Source organism: Eubalaena glacialis, chromosome 10 (assembly GCF_028564815.1).
Source record: "Eubalaena glacialis isolate mEubGla1 chromosome 10, mEubGla1.1.hap2.+ XY, whole genome shotgun sequence".
NCBI lineage: Eukaryota > Metazoa > Chordata > Mammalia > Artiodactyla > Balaenidae > Eubalaena > Eubalaena glacialis.
The window spans coordinates 41,066,496-41,080,560 of NC_083725.1; the positions used below are offsets into that span (position 1 = coordinate 41,066,496).

The 14,065-nt window shown below is 36.6% G+C and overlaps 1 protein-coding gene across 1 annotated transcript in view; it reads right to left on the bottom strand.

Annotated features, from left to right (window-relative positions):
* The window catches only part of DYNC2H1 (dynein cytoplasmic 2 heavy chain 1), a 367,421-nt gene that overhangs the window by 124,582 nt on the left and 228,774 nt on the right, over positions 1 to 14,065 (bottom strand). Inside the window, exon 80 of the mRNA XM_061204011.1 lies at positions 2,844 to 2,919. Within this exon, the coding sequence (XP_061059994.1) occupies positions 2,844 to 2,919 (76 nt within the window). The remainder of the gene's footprint in view (positions 1 to 2,843; positions 2,920 to 14,065) is intronic.

Here is a 14,065-nt window from a genome sequence, read left to right on the forward strand (position 1 = left end):
TCTGTTCTATGTCTTGGTTTCTTGGCTGCAAGGCACACGGGATCCAAGTTCCCCAACCAGGGATCAAACCCGCATTGGAAGGTGAAGTCCCAACCACTGGACCGCCAGGGAAGTCCCTAAGACTGAATACTATTGATGTAAAACTCCTACAGGAAAACACAGGCAGGACACTCTTTGACATAAATCATAGCAATATTTTTTGGATCTGTCTCCTAAGGCAAAAGAAATAAAAATAAAAGTAAACAAATGGGACCTAATTAAACTTAAAAGCTTTTGTACAACAAAGAAAACCATTAACAAAACAAAAAGGCAACCTATGGAATGGAAGAAAATATTGGCAAATGATGAACTGACAAGGGATTAATTTCCAAAATATACAAACAGCTCATATAGCTCAATATAAAAAAAAACAAACAAGCCAACCAAAAAAATGGGCAGAAGACCTAAATAGACACTTCTCCACAGAAGTTATACAGACTGCCAACAGGCACATGAAAAGATGCTCAACATTCCTGGTTATTAGGAAAACGCAAGTGAAAACTACAATGAGGTCAGAATAACCATCATCAGAATGCTAAATAAACAATGAATGCTAAAGAGGCTGTGGAGAAAAGGGAACCCTCCTACACTGTTGGTGAGAATGTAAATTAGGGCTGTCACTATTGAGAACAGTATGAAGTTCCTTAAAAAACTAAAACCAGCATTACCATATGATCCTGCGATCCCATTCCTGGGCATATATCCAGAAAAGATAAAAACTCTCATTAAAAAAGATACATGCACTCCAATGTTCACAGCAGCACTATTTACAATAGCCAAGATATGGAAGCAACCCAAATGTCCATCAACAGATGAATGGATAAAGCAGATGTGCTACAGATATATATACAATGGAATATTACTCAGCCATAAAAAAAGAATAATGCCATTTGCTGCAACATGGATGGACTTAGAAATAATCATACTAAGTCAGACAGAAAAAGGAAATTATCATATGATATCACTTATATGTGGAATCTAAAAAAATGATACCAATGAACTTATTTACAAAACAAGAAATAGATTCACAGACATAGAAAACAAACTTATGGTTACCAAAGAGGAAGTGGGGGGGGATAAATTTGGAATTTGGGATTAACAGATACACACTACTATATATAAAATAGATAAACAATAAGGGCCTACTATATAGCACAGGGAACTATATTCAATATCTTGTTACAACCTACATGGGAAAAGCATCTGAAAAAAATAGATATATAATAGACAGATATATATGTATGTACAACGGAATCACTTTGCTGTGCACATGAAACATTGTAAGTCCACTATACTTCAATAAAAAATTAAAATAAAAGAAAACTACAAAAAAAATGGGATTTGTCCACATGCTAGACGTCTATCCTTATCCTTTTGTGGAAACCAAGTTACACAATAAATGATGATGCCGTTAATTCAACCAACTATAACAGTGCCTACTACCATGGGCTAGGCCCTGCTACAGATGTTAAGGACATACAGAGTAAACAAAATAGTCAAAGACCTTGCTTAATGTAGATTACACTCTAGTTGGAAAAGATGAACAACATTTTTAAAAATGAATGAATAAACAAGAAAGTACAAGGTAGCACTAATGTATTAAAACAATTAAACAGAACATGGGGATAGAGAACAATTAGAAAATTAGATTTGGTGATAATAAAAAACTTTTCTGAAGAGGATACCTCTAAGCTGAGATGTGAATGATAAGAGAAGAAAATCATATAAAGGTTTGGGAGAGGAGCATTTCAGACAGAAGGAAGAGCACCTACCAAAACCTTCAGGTAGGAACAAGCCTGGTTTGTTCAAGGAACAGAAAGAAGATAAATGTGGCTGTAGGTTTTGAAAGCGAATTATATGCTTTACTTTACTTTTCTAAAAAATAAATTTGTTTACTCTGTGGAGAATTTTTGAAAGAATCTATTTCTTGGACTACCAAGGATTGATGAAGTTGAAGGATGAGAACAGAATTTTGATGTGATTTGGACATGGAGGGGACAGAAACTGCCAAAGCATTGGATGTTTGAGGATAAGAAAAAGAGGAGAATCAAGGGTGATTCATAGACTTTGAACCTGAACAACTACATGAATGGTGGTGCCATTTACTGAAATGGGGCAGACTCAGGGAAGAGTAGTTTGGCAAGGCTGCAGGATGGTGGGGGAGACAAGAATCTAGAGTTGTTTGGAAAAGTTTTAAGTTTGAGAGCCCTATCAACGTACTCTCTTCTCTAATCCATCATTGCTCTAAACTCTAGTGTTTGCTTGAGTTGGCCCTGAGCAATAACCCTCAGGGATTGGACCATTCCTGTCTTCAGGAGGCAGAGAGCTAGATGGCCTCAAGGGATCAGATTATATGGTTTTGTTTGTTGCCCTGTGTTAGTCTATTATTTGTACCTTGATTCCTGATTTCTACTTAATCATACAATTGTGATTCTACAGATTCTTGGTCTACCATATTCTTGAATTTTAACAGTTCCCTTGAAAGAGGTATGAATAATTTAGTTGAAGCCTTAAACTTGTGAAGGCCGTGAAGTAAAGACAAGGTCATTCTAGGTTTCTGCTTCCTGAAAGCTACAGATCAACCAGAAATCTAATGGATTATATCAAAACCAATGACCACAACAGATAATATATGAACTTGTACAAGCACGGAATTCAGAACATTAAGTACAAAATAAAAAGCAAAAAGCAAATTTTATAATAGAAAGTCAAGTCACTCTTGAAAAAAAACCCTATTTTTAATAAGAGCTCAAAAAATTTTTTCATTGACATCAGAGGTCAAAGTTTTCATCATTAGAACTTACCATCAAAGAGTCTGTCAATAATGCTGTAACCAGCCCGAAGATCTGACAAAGAAAACTCATAAAACTTGGTCCAACCCTATCAAAACAAATTTTTAAAAAATTAAAGAACTACAAGCAGTGTTAAAAAATATATATGCATATATCATTGTCCTTACAATCTTAAAAAGAATGTTCAATACAGACTAAAAGAAAAAAAGGCAACTATTGAGAATTTTTAATAAAAACCATAAAACAATATGTCTAAAGTAAGAGTAATTTTAAAAAATAAATTTATTGATCTCTACAGCATGCAAAGCATTTTATAATGTCATAAATGTTTTTATCACTTAAGTATGTGGCAGAAGAGTCATATATAGAAAGAACAAATTGGCGTAGTAAATCATTGAGTCTACATAGTGTGTATACATTGAGAGATTTCCTATAATTTGGTCCTTCAGAATTGTGGATTTTCTCTACAAACATGAAAACAGAAATATTACAAAAATTATTTAAAGGTCTAAAGGCATATAGTATTATTTTCTGTACATTTGACCCACAAAGCATTCATATTGTAACTAAATAAAATTATAAACCTACAGCTAATAGCTACCATGCTTGTATAAAAAGAACATTCAAAGACATTTATATGTGATAGACAATAATATGAAATAATTAAAAATAATTTCTACAGGGCTTTAATCAACTACGACTAGTAATTAGTTTTATGCAATAAAATAAGTTCAAACTAAAATCTATTTAGACTTGAATAATATTCAGAAATATTGATACAAATTTAATTTATTCATTCATCATTCAAAAAGATTTATTAAGTGCACATTATATGTCAGTCTCTGGGAATAAAAGAATGAGCAAAAACATATATAATCCCTGTTTCCATGTAACTTTCAGTCAAATGTCAGGGGAGGGGTGGATACAATCAATTACTCAAATACACATACAATTACAAACTGTAATATGTTTAAGGAAAAGAAACATACTTGGTATATATAAGAAAGAGCTCTGACCTAATATAAAAGATAAGGGAAAGTCACCCTGGTGGGGAAGGGGTAAGAAATGACAGAAAAACAAAAGTAGATAGATAGTTAGGACAATGAAATGAAAGAATTTTTGTATTGGATTGTAATGGAGGATGAAGATACCAAAAAGAGAAGTATTAAGAATGACTTCTAAGCTCATGGCTTATTCAAATTGATGTTGGCATCATTCACTCACAGGTGGAACACTGAAAGAATACAAGGTTTGGAAAGGGATAACATGAGATCAATGAATAAAGTGTTCAACAAAAACTTACTCAGTGTCTGCTATATACTTGGCACTGTTTTTGTCAATGAAAATATAGCAGTAAACAAAAGAGACAAAAATCTGTGCTCTTGAGAAGCTAATGTTCTAGTACTTGGATCTAGAATATGTGCATCTTCAGTCATTTTTGAGACATCTACCTAGACAGGTCAAATAAATAGTTGGATATATAAACCTAGATCTTAGAGAGTTGGTCTGAGTTGGATACAAAAATTTGCCTTCTATCTAGCATTTAGATAGTTATTTTTTTAAATAATATTATATATATTGTGAAAACAAAAAAGATTTCAGTTAACTATACCTAAGTTAAACTATACCTAAGAATTAAAAATCTGTAAGGGAGACACAGACCTTCAAGATGGCGGAGGAGTAAGATGTGGAGATCACCTTCCTCCCCACAAATACATCAAAAATACATCTACATGTGAAACAACTCCTACAGAACACCGACTGAACGCTGGCAGAAGACCTCAGACTTCCCCAAAGGCAAGAAACTCCCCACGTACCTGGGTACGGCAAAAGAAAAAAGAAAAAAAGAGACAAAGGAATAGGGATGGGACCTGCACCTCTGGGAGGGAGCTGTGAAGGAGGAAAAGTTTCCACACCCTAGGGAGCCCCTTCCCTGGCAGAGAGGGGGGGTGAGCAGGGGAGAAGCTTCAGAGCCATGGAGGAGAGCACAGCAACAGGGGTGCAGAGGGCAAAGCGGAGAGATTCCTGCATAGAGTATTGGTGCCGACCAGCACTCACCAGGAGATGCTTGTCTGCTAACCTGCCAGGGCATGTGGGGGCTGGGAGCTGAGGCTTGTGCTTCAGAGGTCAGACCCCAGGGAGAGGACTGGGATTGGCTGCATGAACACAGCCTGAAGGGGGCTAGTGTGCCACAGCTATCTGGTAGGGTGTCCAGGAAAAAGTCTGGACCTGCCAGAGAGGCAAGAGACCATTGTTTTGGGGTGTGCAAGGAGAGGGGCTTCCTGCTCCGAGTGCCCACAGATGGCGGAGCACCGCCTAAGTGAGCCCCAGAGACAGGCACGAGCCGCGGCTATCATCTCAAACCACAGAGGTGAGCAAGGACAGCTACTGCTGCCGCCGCTGCCACCAAACATCCTGTGTGCAAGCGCAGGACACTACCCACATACCCCCGGAAGCCTGTGCATCACACCACTGCCAGGGTCCCATTATCCAGGGCCAACTTCCCTGGGAGAACACATGATGTGCCTCAGGCTGTTACAACGTCACACAGGCCTCTACTGCTGCAGACACACCCTGCATTGCAACTGAGACTACCATACCCCTCCCTCTCTCCAGTCTGAGTGAGCAAGAGAGCCCTAATCAGCCGCTGTTTTAACCCCCTCTTGTCTGGGCAGGGAACAGATGCCTGAGGGTGGCCTACACTCAGAGGCAGAGACAAAACCAAAGCTGAGCCCCAGGAGTTGTGCGAACAAAGAAGAGAAAGGGAAATTCCTTCATGCAGCCTTAGGAGCAGTGCATTAAATCCACACAGTCAGCTTGGTAAACCCTGCAGGTGTGGAATACCTGAATAGACAATGAGTGTTCCCAAAATTGAGGGGGTGGACTTTGGGGGCAACTGTGAACTTGGGGTTTGCTTTCTGCATTTGATTTGTTTTTGGTTTTATGTTTATCTTAGTTTAGTTTTTAGTGTTTGTTTTCATTTGTGGGTTTGTTTATTGATTTAGTTGCTCTCTTCCTTTTTTTTGTTTTGGTTTTTTTTCTTTTTTTGTGAGTTGTGTGCGTATGTTTCTTTGTGTGATTTTGTCTGTTTAGTTTTGCTTTTACCATTTGCCTTTGGGTTCTGTCTGTTCATTTTCTTTTTTTCTTTCTTTTATTTTTCTTTTTTCTTTTTGTGAGTGTGTGTGTGTGTGTGTTTCTTTGTGTGATTTTATCTCTTTAGTTTTGCTTTTACCGTTTGTTCTGGGGTACTGTCTGTTTGTTTCTTTTTTCCTATCTTGTCTTCCGTGCCGTGCAGCTGGCAGGGTCTGGCTGCTCCAGCCAGGTGTCGGGTCTGAGCCTCCGAGGTGGGAGAACTGAGTCCAGGACTTTGGACCAACAGAGACCTCCAGGCCCAATGTAATATTAAACGGTGAGAGCTCTCCCAGAGATCTCTGTCTCAGCACTAAGACCCAGCTCCACCCAATGGCCAGCAAGATCCAGTACTGAATGCCCCATGCCAAACAACTAGCAAGACAGGAACACAACCACATCCATTAGCAGAGAGGCTGCCTAAAGTCATACTAACTTCACAGACAGCCCAAAACACACCATCAGACATGGCCATGCCCACCAGAGGGAAAAGATACAGCCCCACCCACCAAAACTTAGGCACCAGTGCCCACAACCAGGAAGCCTACACAAGCCACTGAACTGACCTCACACACTGGGGGCAGACACCAGGTGTAAGAGGAACTATGAACCTGCACCTTGTGAAAAGGAGACCCCAAACACAGTAAATTAAAAAGAAAATTGAGAAGACAGAGAAATATGTAGCAGATGAAGGAGCAAGGTAAAAACCCACCAGACTAAACAAATTAAGAGGAAATAGGCAGGCTACCTGAAAAAGAATTCAGAGTAACGATAGTAAAGACGATCAAAAATCTCTCAAATAGAATAGAGAAAATACAACAACCGTTTAAGAAGGACCTAGAAGAACTAAAGAGCAAACAAAAAACGATGAACAACACAATAAATGAAATTTAAAATACTAGAGAAGGAATCAACAGCAGAATAACTGAGGCAGAAGAACGGATAAGTGACCTGGAAGAGAGAATAGTGGAAATAACAACGTCAGAGCAGAATAAAGAATGAAAAGAATTGAGGACAGTCTCAGAGACTTCTGGGACAACATTAAATGCACCAACATTCCAATTATAGGGGTCCCAGAAGAAGAAGAGAAAAAGAAAGGGTCTGAGAAAATATTTGAAGAAATTATAGTAAAAACTTTCCCTAACATGGGAAAGGAAACAGTCAATCAAGTCCAGGAAGCACAGAGAGTCCCATACAGGATAAATCCAAGGAGAAACATGCCAAGACACGTACTAATCAAACTATCAAAAATTAAATACAAAGAAAAAATACTAAAAGCAGCAAGGGAAAAGAAACAAATAACATACAAGGGAATCCCTATAAGGTTAACAGCTGATCTTTCAGCAGAAACTCTGCAAGCCAGAACAGAATGGCAAGACATATTTAAAGTGATGAAAGGGAAAAAACTACAACCAAGATTAATCTCCCCAGCAAGGATCTCATTCAGATTCGAGGGAAAATCAAAACCTCTACAGACAAGCAAAAGCTAAAAGAATTCAGCACTACCAAAACAAGCTTTACAACAAATGCTGAAGAAACTTCTCTACGTGGGAAACACAAGAGAAGAAAAAGACCCACAAACACAAACCCAAATCAATTAAGAAAATGGTAATAGGAACATACATATCAATAATCACCTTGCACGTAAATGGATTAAATGCTCCAACCAAAAGACACAGGCTTGCTGAATGGATACAAAGACAAGACCCGTATATATGCTGTCTACAAGAGACCCACTTCAGACCTAGGGACATATACAGACTGAAAGCGAGGTATGGAAAAATATATTCCATGCAAATGCAAATCAAAAGAAAGCTGGAGTAGCAATTCTCATATCAGACAAAATAGACTTTAAAATAAAGACTATTACAAGAGACAAAGAAGGACACTACATAATGATCAAGGGATCAATCCAAGAAGAAGATATAACAATTGTAACCCAACATAAGAGCACCTCAATACATAAGGCAAATGGTAACAGCCATAAAAGGGGAAATCGATAGTAACACAATCATAGTAGGGAACTTTCACACCCCACTTTCACCAATGGACAGATCATCCAAAATGAAAATAAATAAGGAAACACAGCTTTCAATGATACATTAAACAAGATGGACTTAATTGATACTTATAGGACATTCCATCCAAAACAACAGAATACACTTTCTTCTCAAGTGCTCATGGAACATTCTCCAGGATAGATCATATCTGGGGTCAGAAATCAAGCTTTGGTAAATTTAAGAAAATTGAAATCGTATCAAGTATCTTTTCCGACCACAACGCTATGAGACTAGATAGCAATTACAGGAAAAGATCTGTAAAAAATACAAACACATGGAGGCTAAACAATACACTACTTAATAACCAAGTGATCACAGAAGAAATCAAAGAGGAAATCAAAAAATACCTAGAAACAAATAACAATGGAAACACAATGACCCAAAACTTATGGAATACAGCAAAAGCAGTTCTAAGAGGGAAGTTTATAGCAATACATTCTCACCTCAATAAACAAGAAAAATCTCAAATAAACAACCTAACTTTACACCTAAAGCAACTGGAGAAAGAAGAGCAAAAAACCCCACAAAGTTAGCAGAAGGAAAGAAATCAAAAATATCAGATCAGAAGTAAATGAAAAAGAAATGAAGGAAGTGATAGCAAAAATCAATAAATCTAAGAGCTGGTTCTTTCAGAAGATAAACAAAATTGATAAACCATTATCCAGACACATCAAGAAAAAAAGGGAGAAGACTCAAATCAACAGAGTTAAAAATGAAAAAGGAGAGGTAACAACTGACACTGCAGAAATACAAAGGTTCGTGAGAGACTACTATAAGCAACTATATGCCAAAAAAATGGACAACCTGGAAGAAATGGACAAATTTTTAGAAAAGTACAACCTTCCAAGACTGAACCAGGAAGAAACAGAAAATATGAACAGAACAATCACAAGAAATGAAATTGAAACTGTGATTAAAAATCTTCCACAAAAAAAAGCCCAGGACCAGGTGGCTTCACAGGTGAATTCCATCAAAAATTCAGAGACGAGCTAACACCTATCCCTCTCAAACTCTTCCAAAATATAGCAAAGGGAGGAACACTCCCAAATTCATTCTATGAGGTTACCATCACCCTGTTACCAAACCCAGACAAAGATGTCACAAAAAAAGAAAACTACAGGCCAATATCACTGATGAACATAGTTGCAAAAATCCTCAACAAAATACTAGTGAACAGAACCCAGCAGCACATTAAAAGGATCATACACCATGATCAAGTGAGGTTTATTCCAGGTATGCAAGGATTCTTCAGTATACACAAATCAATCAATATGATACACCATATTAACAAACTGAAGGATAAAAAACATATGATAATCTCAATAGATGCAGAAAAAACTTTCAACAAAATTCAACACCCATTTATGATAAAAACTCTCCAGTAAGTGGGCATAGAGGGAACCCACCTCAACATAATAAAGGCCATATATGACAAACCCACAGCCAACATCATTCGCAATGGTGAAAAACTGAAAGCATTTCCTCTAAGATCAGGAACAAGAAAAGGGTGTCCACTGCACCACTATTATACAACAGAGTTTTGGAAGTTTTAGCCACGGCAATCAGAGAAGAAAAAGAAATAAAAGAAATCCAAATCGGAAAACAGGAATTAAAACTGTTACTGTTTTCAGATGACATGAAAATCCTAAAGATACATAGAAAATCCTAAAGATGCTACCAGAAAACTACTAGAGCTAATCAAAGAATTTGGTAAAGTAGCAGGATACAAAAGTAATGTACAGGAATCTCTTGCATTCCTATACACTAATGATGAAAAATCTGAAAGAGAAATTAAGGAAACACTCCCATTTACCATTGCAATAAAAAGAATAAAATACCTAGGAATAAACCTACCTAAGGAAACAAAAGACCTGTATGCAGAAAACTATAGGACACTGATGAAAGAAATCAAAGACAATACAAACATATGGAGAGATATACCATGCTATTGGATTGGAAGAAACAATACTGTGAAAATGACTATACTACCCAAAGCAATCTACAGATTCAATGTAATCCCTACCAAACTACCAATGGCATTTTTCACAGAACTAGAACAAAGGATTTTACAATTTGTATGGAAACACAAAAGACCCCGAATAGCCAAAGCAATCTTGAGAAAGAAAAATGGAGCTGGAGGAATCAGGCTCCCTGACGTCAGACTATACTACAAAGCTACAGAAATCAAGACAATATGGTCCTGGCACAAAAACAGAAATATAGATCAATGGAACAAGACAGAAAGCCCAGAGATAAACCCACGCACATATGGTCACCTTATTTTTGACAAAGGAGGTAAGAATACACAATGGAGAAAAGACAGCCTCTTCAATAAGTGGTGCTGGAAAAACCGGACAGTTACATGTAAAAGAATGAAATAGAACCCTCCCTAACACTATACACACAAAAAAACTCAAAATGGATTAAAGACCTAAATGTAAGGCCAGACACTATAAAACTCTTAGAGGAAACCATAGGCAGAACACTCTATGACATAAATCACAGCAAGATCCTTTTTGACCTACCTCCTAGAGAAATGGAAAGAAAAACAAAAATAAACAAATGGGACCTAATGAAACTTCAAAGCTTTTGCATAGCAAAGGAAACCATAAACAAGATGAAAAGGCAGCCCTGAGAATGGGAGAAAATATTTGTAAATGAAGCAACTGACAAAGGATTAATCTCCAAAATATACAAGCAGCTCATGCAGCTCAATATCAAAAAAACAAACAACCCAGTCCAATAATGGGCGGAAGACTTAAAGAGACATTTCTCCAAAGAAGATATACAGATTGCCAACAGACACATGAAAGGATTCTCAACATCACTAATCATTGGAGTAATGCAAGTCAAAACTACAATGAAGTATCACCTCACACCGGAGAGAATGGCCATCTTTAAAAAATCTACAAACCATAGATGCTGGAGAGAGTGTGAAGGAAAGGGAACACTCCTGCACTGTTGGAGGGAATGTAAATTGATACAGCCACTATGGAGAACAGTATGGAGGTTCCTTAAAATACTAAAAATAGAACTATTATATGAGCTAGCAATCCCACTACTGGGCATATACCCTGAGAAAACCATAATTCAAAAAGTGTCATGTACCAAAATGTTCATTGCAGTGCTATTTACAATAGCCAGGACATGGAAGCAACCTAAGTGTCTGTCAACAGATGAATGGATAAAGAAGACGTGGCTCATATATACAGTGGAATATTACTCAGCCATAAAAAGAAACGAAATTGAGTAATTTGTAGTGAGGTGGATGGACCTAGAGACTGTCATACAGAGTGAAGTAAGTCAGAAAGAGAAAAACAAATACCGCATGCTAACATATATTTATGGAATCTAAAAAAAAAAAAGAAGGAAAGAAAATGGTAAGAAGAACCTAGGGGTAAGATGGGAATAAAGATGCAGACCTACTAGAGAATGGACTTGAGGATACGGCGAGGGGGAAGGGTAAGCTGGGACAAAGTGAGAGAGTGGCATGGACATATATACACTACCACACGTAAAATAGATAGGTAGTGGGAAGCAGCTGCATAGCACAGGGAGATCAGCTCTGTGCTTTGTGACCACCTAGAGGGGTGGGATAGGGAGGGTAGGAGGGAGGGAGATGCAAGAGGGAAGAGATATGGGGATATATGTATATGTCTAACTGATTCACTTTGTTATAAAGCAGAAACTAACACACCATTGTAAAGCAATTATACTCTAATAAAGACGTTAAAAAAAATAAAGAAGAAAAAAAAAAGATGTGGCACATATATACAATGAAATATTACTCAGCCATAGAAGAAATGAAATTGAGTTATTTGTAGTGAGGTGGATGGGCCTACAGTCTGTCATACAGAGTGAAGTAAGTCAGAAAGAGAAAAACAAATACCTATGCTAACACATATATATGGAATCAAAAAAAAAAAAAAAAAGGTTCTAAGAACCTAGGGGCAGTATAGGAAAAAAGACACAGACGTAGAGAATGGACTTGAGGATACAGGGGAACACGGAGGGGAAGCTGGGACGAGGTGAGAGAGTAGCATAGACATATATACACTACCAAATGTAAAATACCTAGTGGGAAGCAGCTGCATAGCACAGGGAGATCAGCTCAGTGCGCTGTGACCACCTAGAGGGGTGGGATAGGGAGGTCGGGAGGGAGCCTCAAGAGGTAGGGGATATGGGGATATATGTATACATACAGCTGATTCACTTTGTTATACAGCAGAAACTAACACAACATTGTAAAGCAATTATACTTAATAACAATAAAGATGTTAAGAAAAAAAATCTGTAAGGGATACGTACCCATCGGCAGTTAACAAAGTTCTCATAACATTTTAAATAAACTTTCTACCAACTCAAAACAAAGTCTTATTAATAAAATTTCTTATATAACTCTATTAGATGTTATTTGTGAAGAAAAATGCTCATTTCAACATTTTAAAAATACCTTAAAAAATAATTAATATTCATAAAACTCTCAAGACTGTTGCTATCAATATTACTTAATATAGCAACTTCCAACTAAAATACTAATTCTGAAATAAGAACTATACTCTGTAAAGCACAGTTACTGATATACTGTGAGATGATTAATGATTTTTTAAAAATATGGTACAAAAATTTGAATGGTAATTTTTGTTAATCATATCATAATTCCTGACAGAAATTATGTTGTAAATTGTGGAGAGATTCTCAGTAGCCAATCAAATCCTATTTAGCTGACATGGAAATCCAGGCACTGTGTAAAGTGCTCTTATGAATGAGATTAAGCCTGTTATAAAGGTACTCACAAACTAGTAAGAATAACACAATATCAAAGAATAACAAATATAAAACAAAACTGACATTACATCAAGTGCAGTATTAGAGGTACAATACACATGTGTAAAATAGGGAAGTTAACATAGCACCGCAATGAAAAATAGCAAAGGAATAATCTTTTACTAACACAAGGAATGAAAACTAAGTTGAATTAATAGTGGATCTTTACATCTCAAAGTTGGCTGTTAAAAAAAAAAAGCAAAACCAAATAAGGAAAAGAGGTAAAATAGAGTTTGTGGAGTTCATATCCCTATGACATGACATCCAACAATTAATGGCATTCAATATTTTGTCTGCTTTTACCTCTAAATTTATGATTTTTATGAGAGCAGAATTTTTTTTTAAATGACATTTTCAAATATTTTTGTTTGTGTGAAAATGAATTGCTATATCCTCTATGTAGAGCATTTTGGTACTATTCATGAACTTTTAAAAATACACATATATTTTGAAGCAAACATTCTACATTTAGGAATTGGCCACCATGAATAAGTGTTAAATGAGGCAATCGTAGGGATATCCATTGCAATATTTTTTGTAATAGCAAAGACTGAAGAAAATATTTATGCCCATCTAACAATACAAACTGCCTAAAAATATTTATACGGATATCATGAATACAAATCATATTTTAAAATTAGGTATTAAATGGGTACTAATATTTAATGATCTCTAAAATGTATTGGTTAATAAAGCAAAGTACAGAACTGTATGTATAATGTGCTGCCATTTGAGTTGAAAAGAACATATGTGTGCATATAAATGCATAAAATACATGTGTATTTATATACTATCTCTGAAGGACATCCAAGAAATAGTGAACAGTGGGTGCCCTGGGAATACAAACTGAGTGGCAGGGGATAAGGAGGGAGGAGACTAAATCTTAATTTGCAAGCCTTTTCATAGCTTTTTAATTTATACTATGTGCATGCGTCACAATAAAAAATGAAAACTAATTTTGTTTTTAAAATGTAAGTTTTGTTTTCTCATAAAAGTGCATCACTGTGACTATTCTTCATGTATGCATCAGGATTAACTGATACATTACCTAAGAATGAATGTCAGAGAAATTAGGGGCAAAAGCTTTAGAAGACGGTGAGCCTGCCCATTTCCAAGCTCTACAGCTTTTTAGGTGTGATCTCTTCAGCAAGTTAATTACCATCGAGATTCACTGTCCTACCTTTGTAAAATGAAAATAATAAGCGTACCCTTTAATAA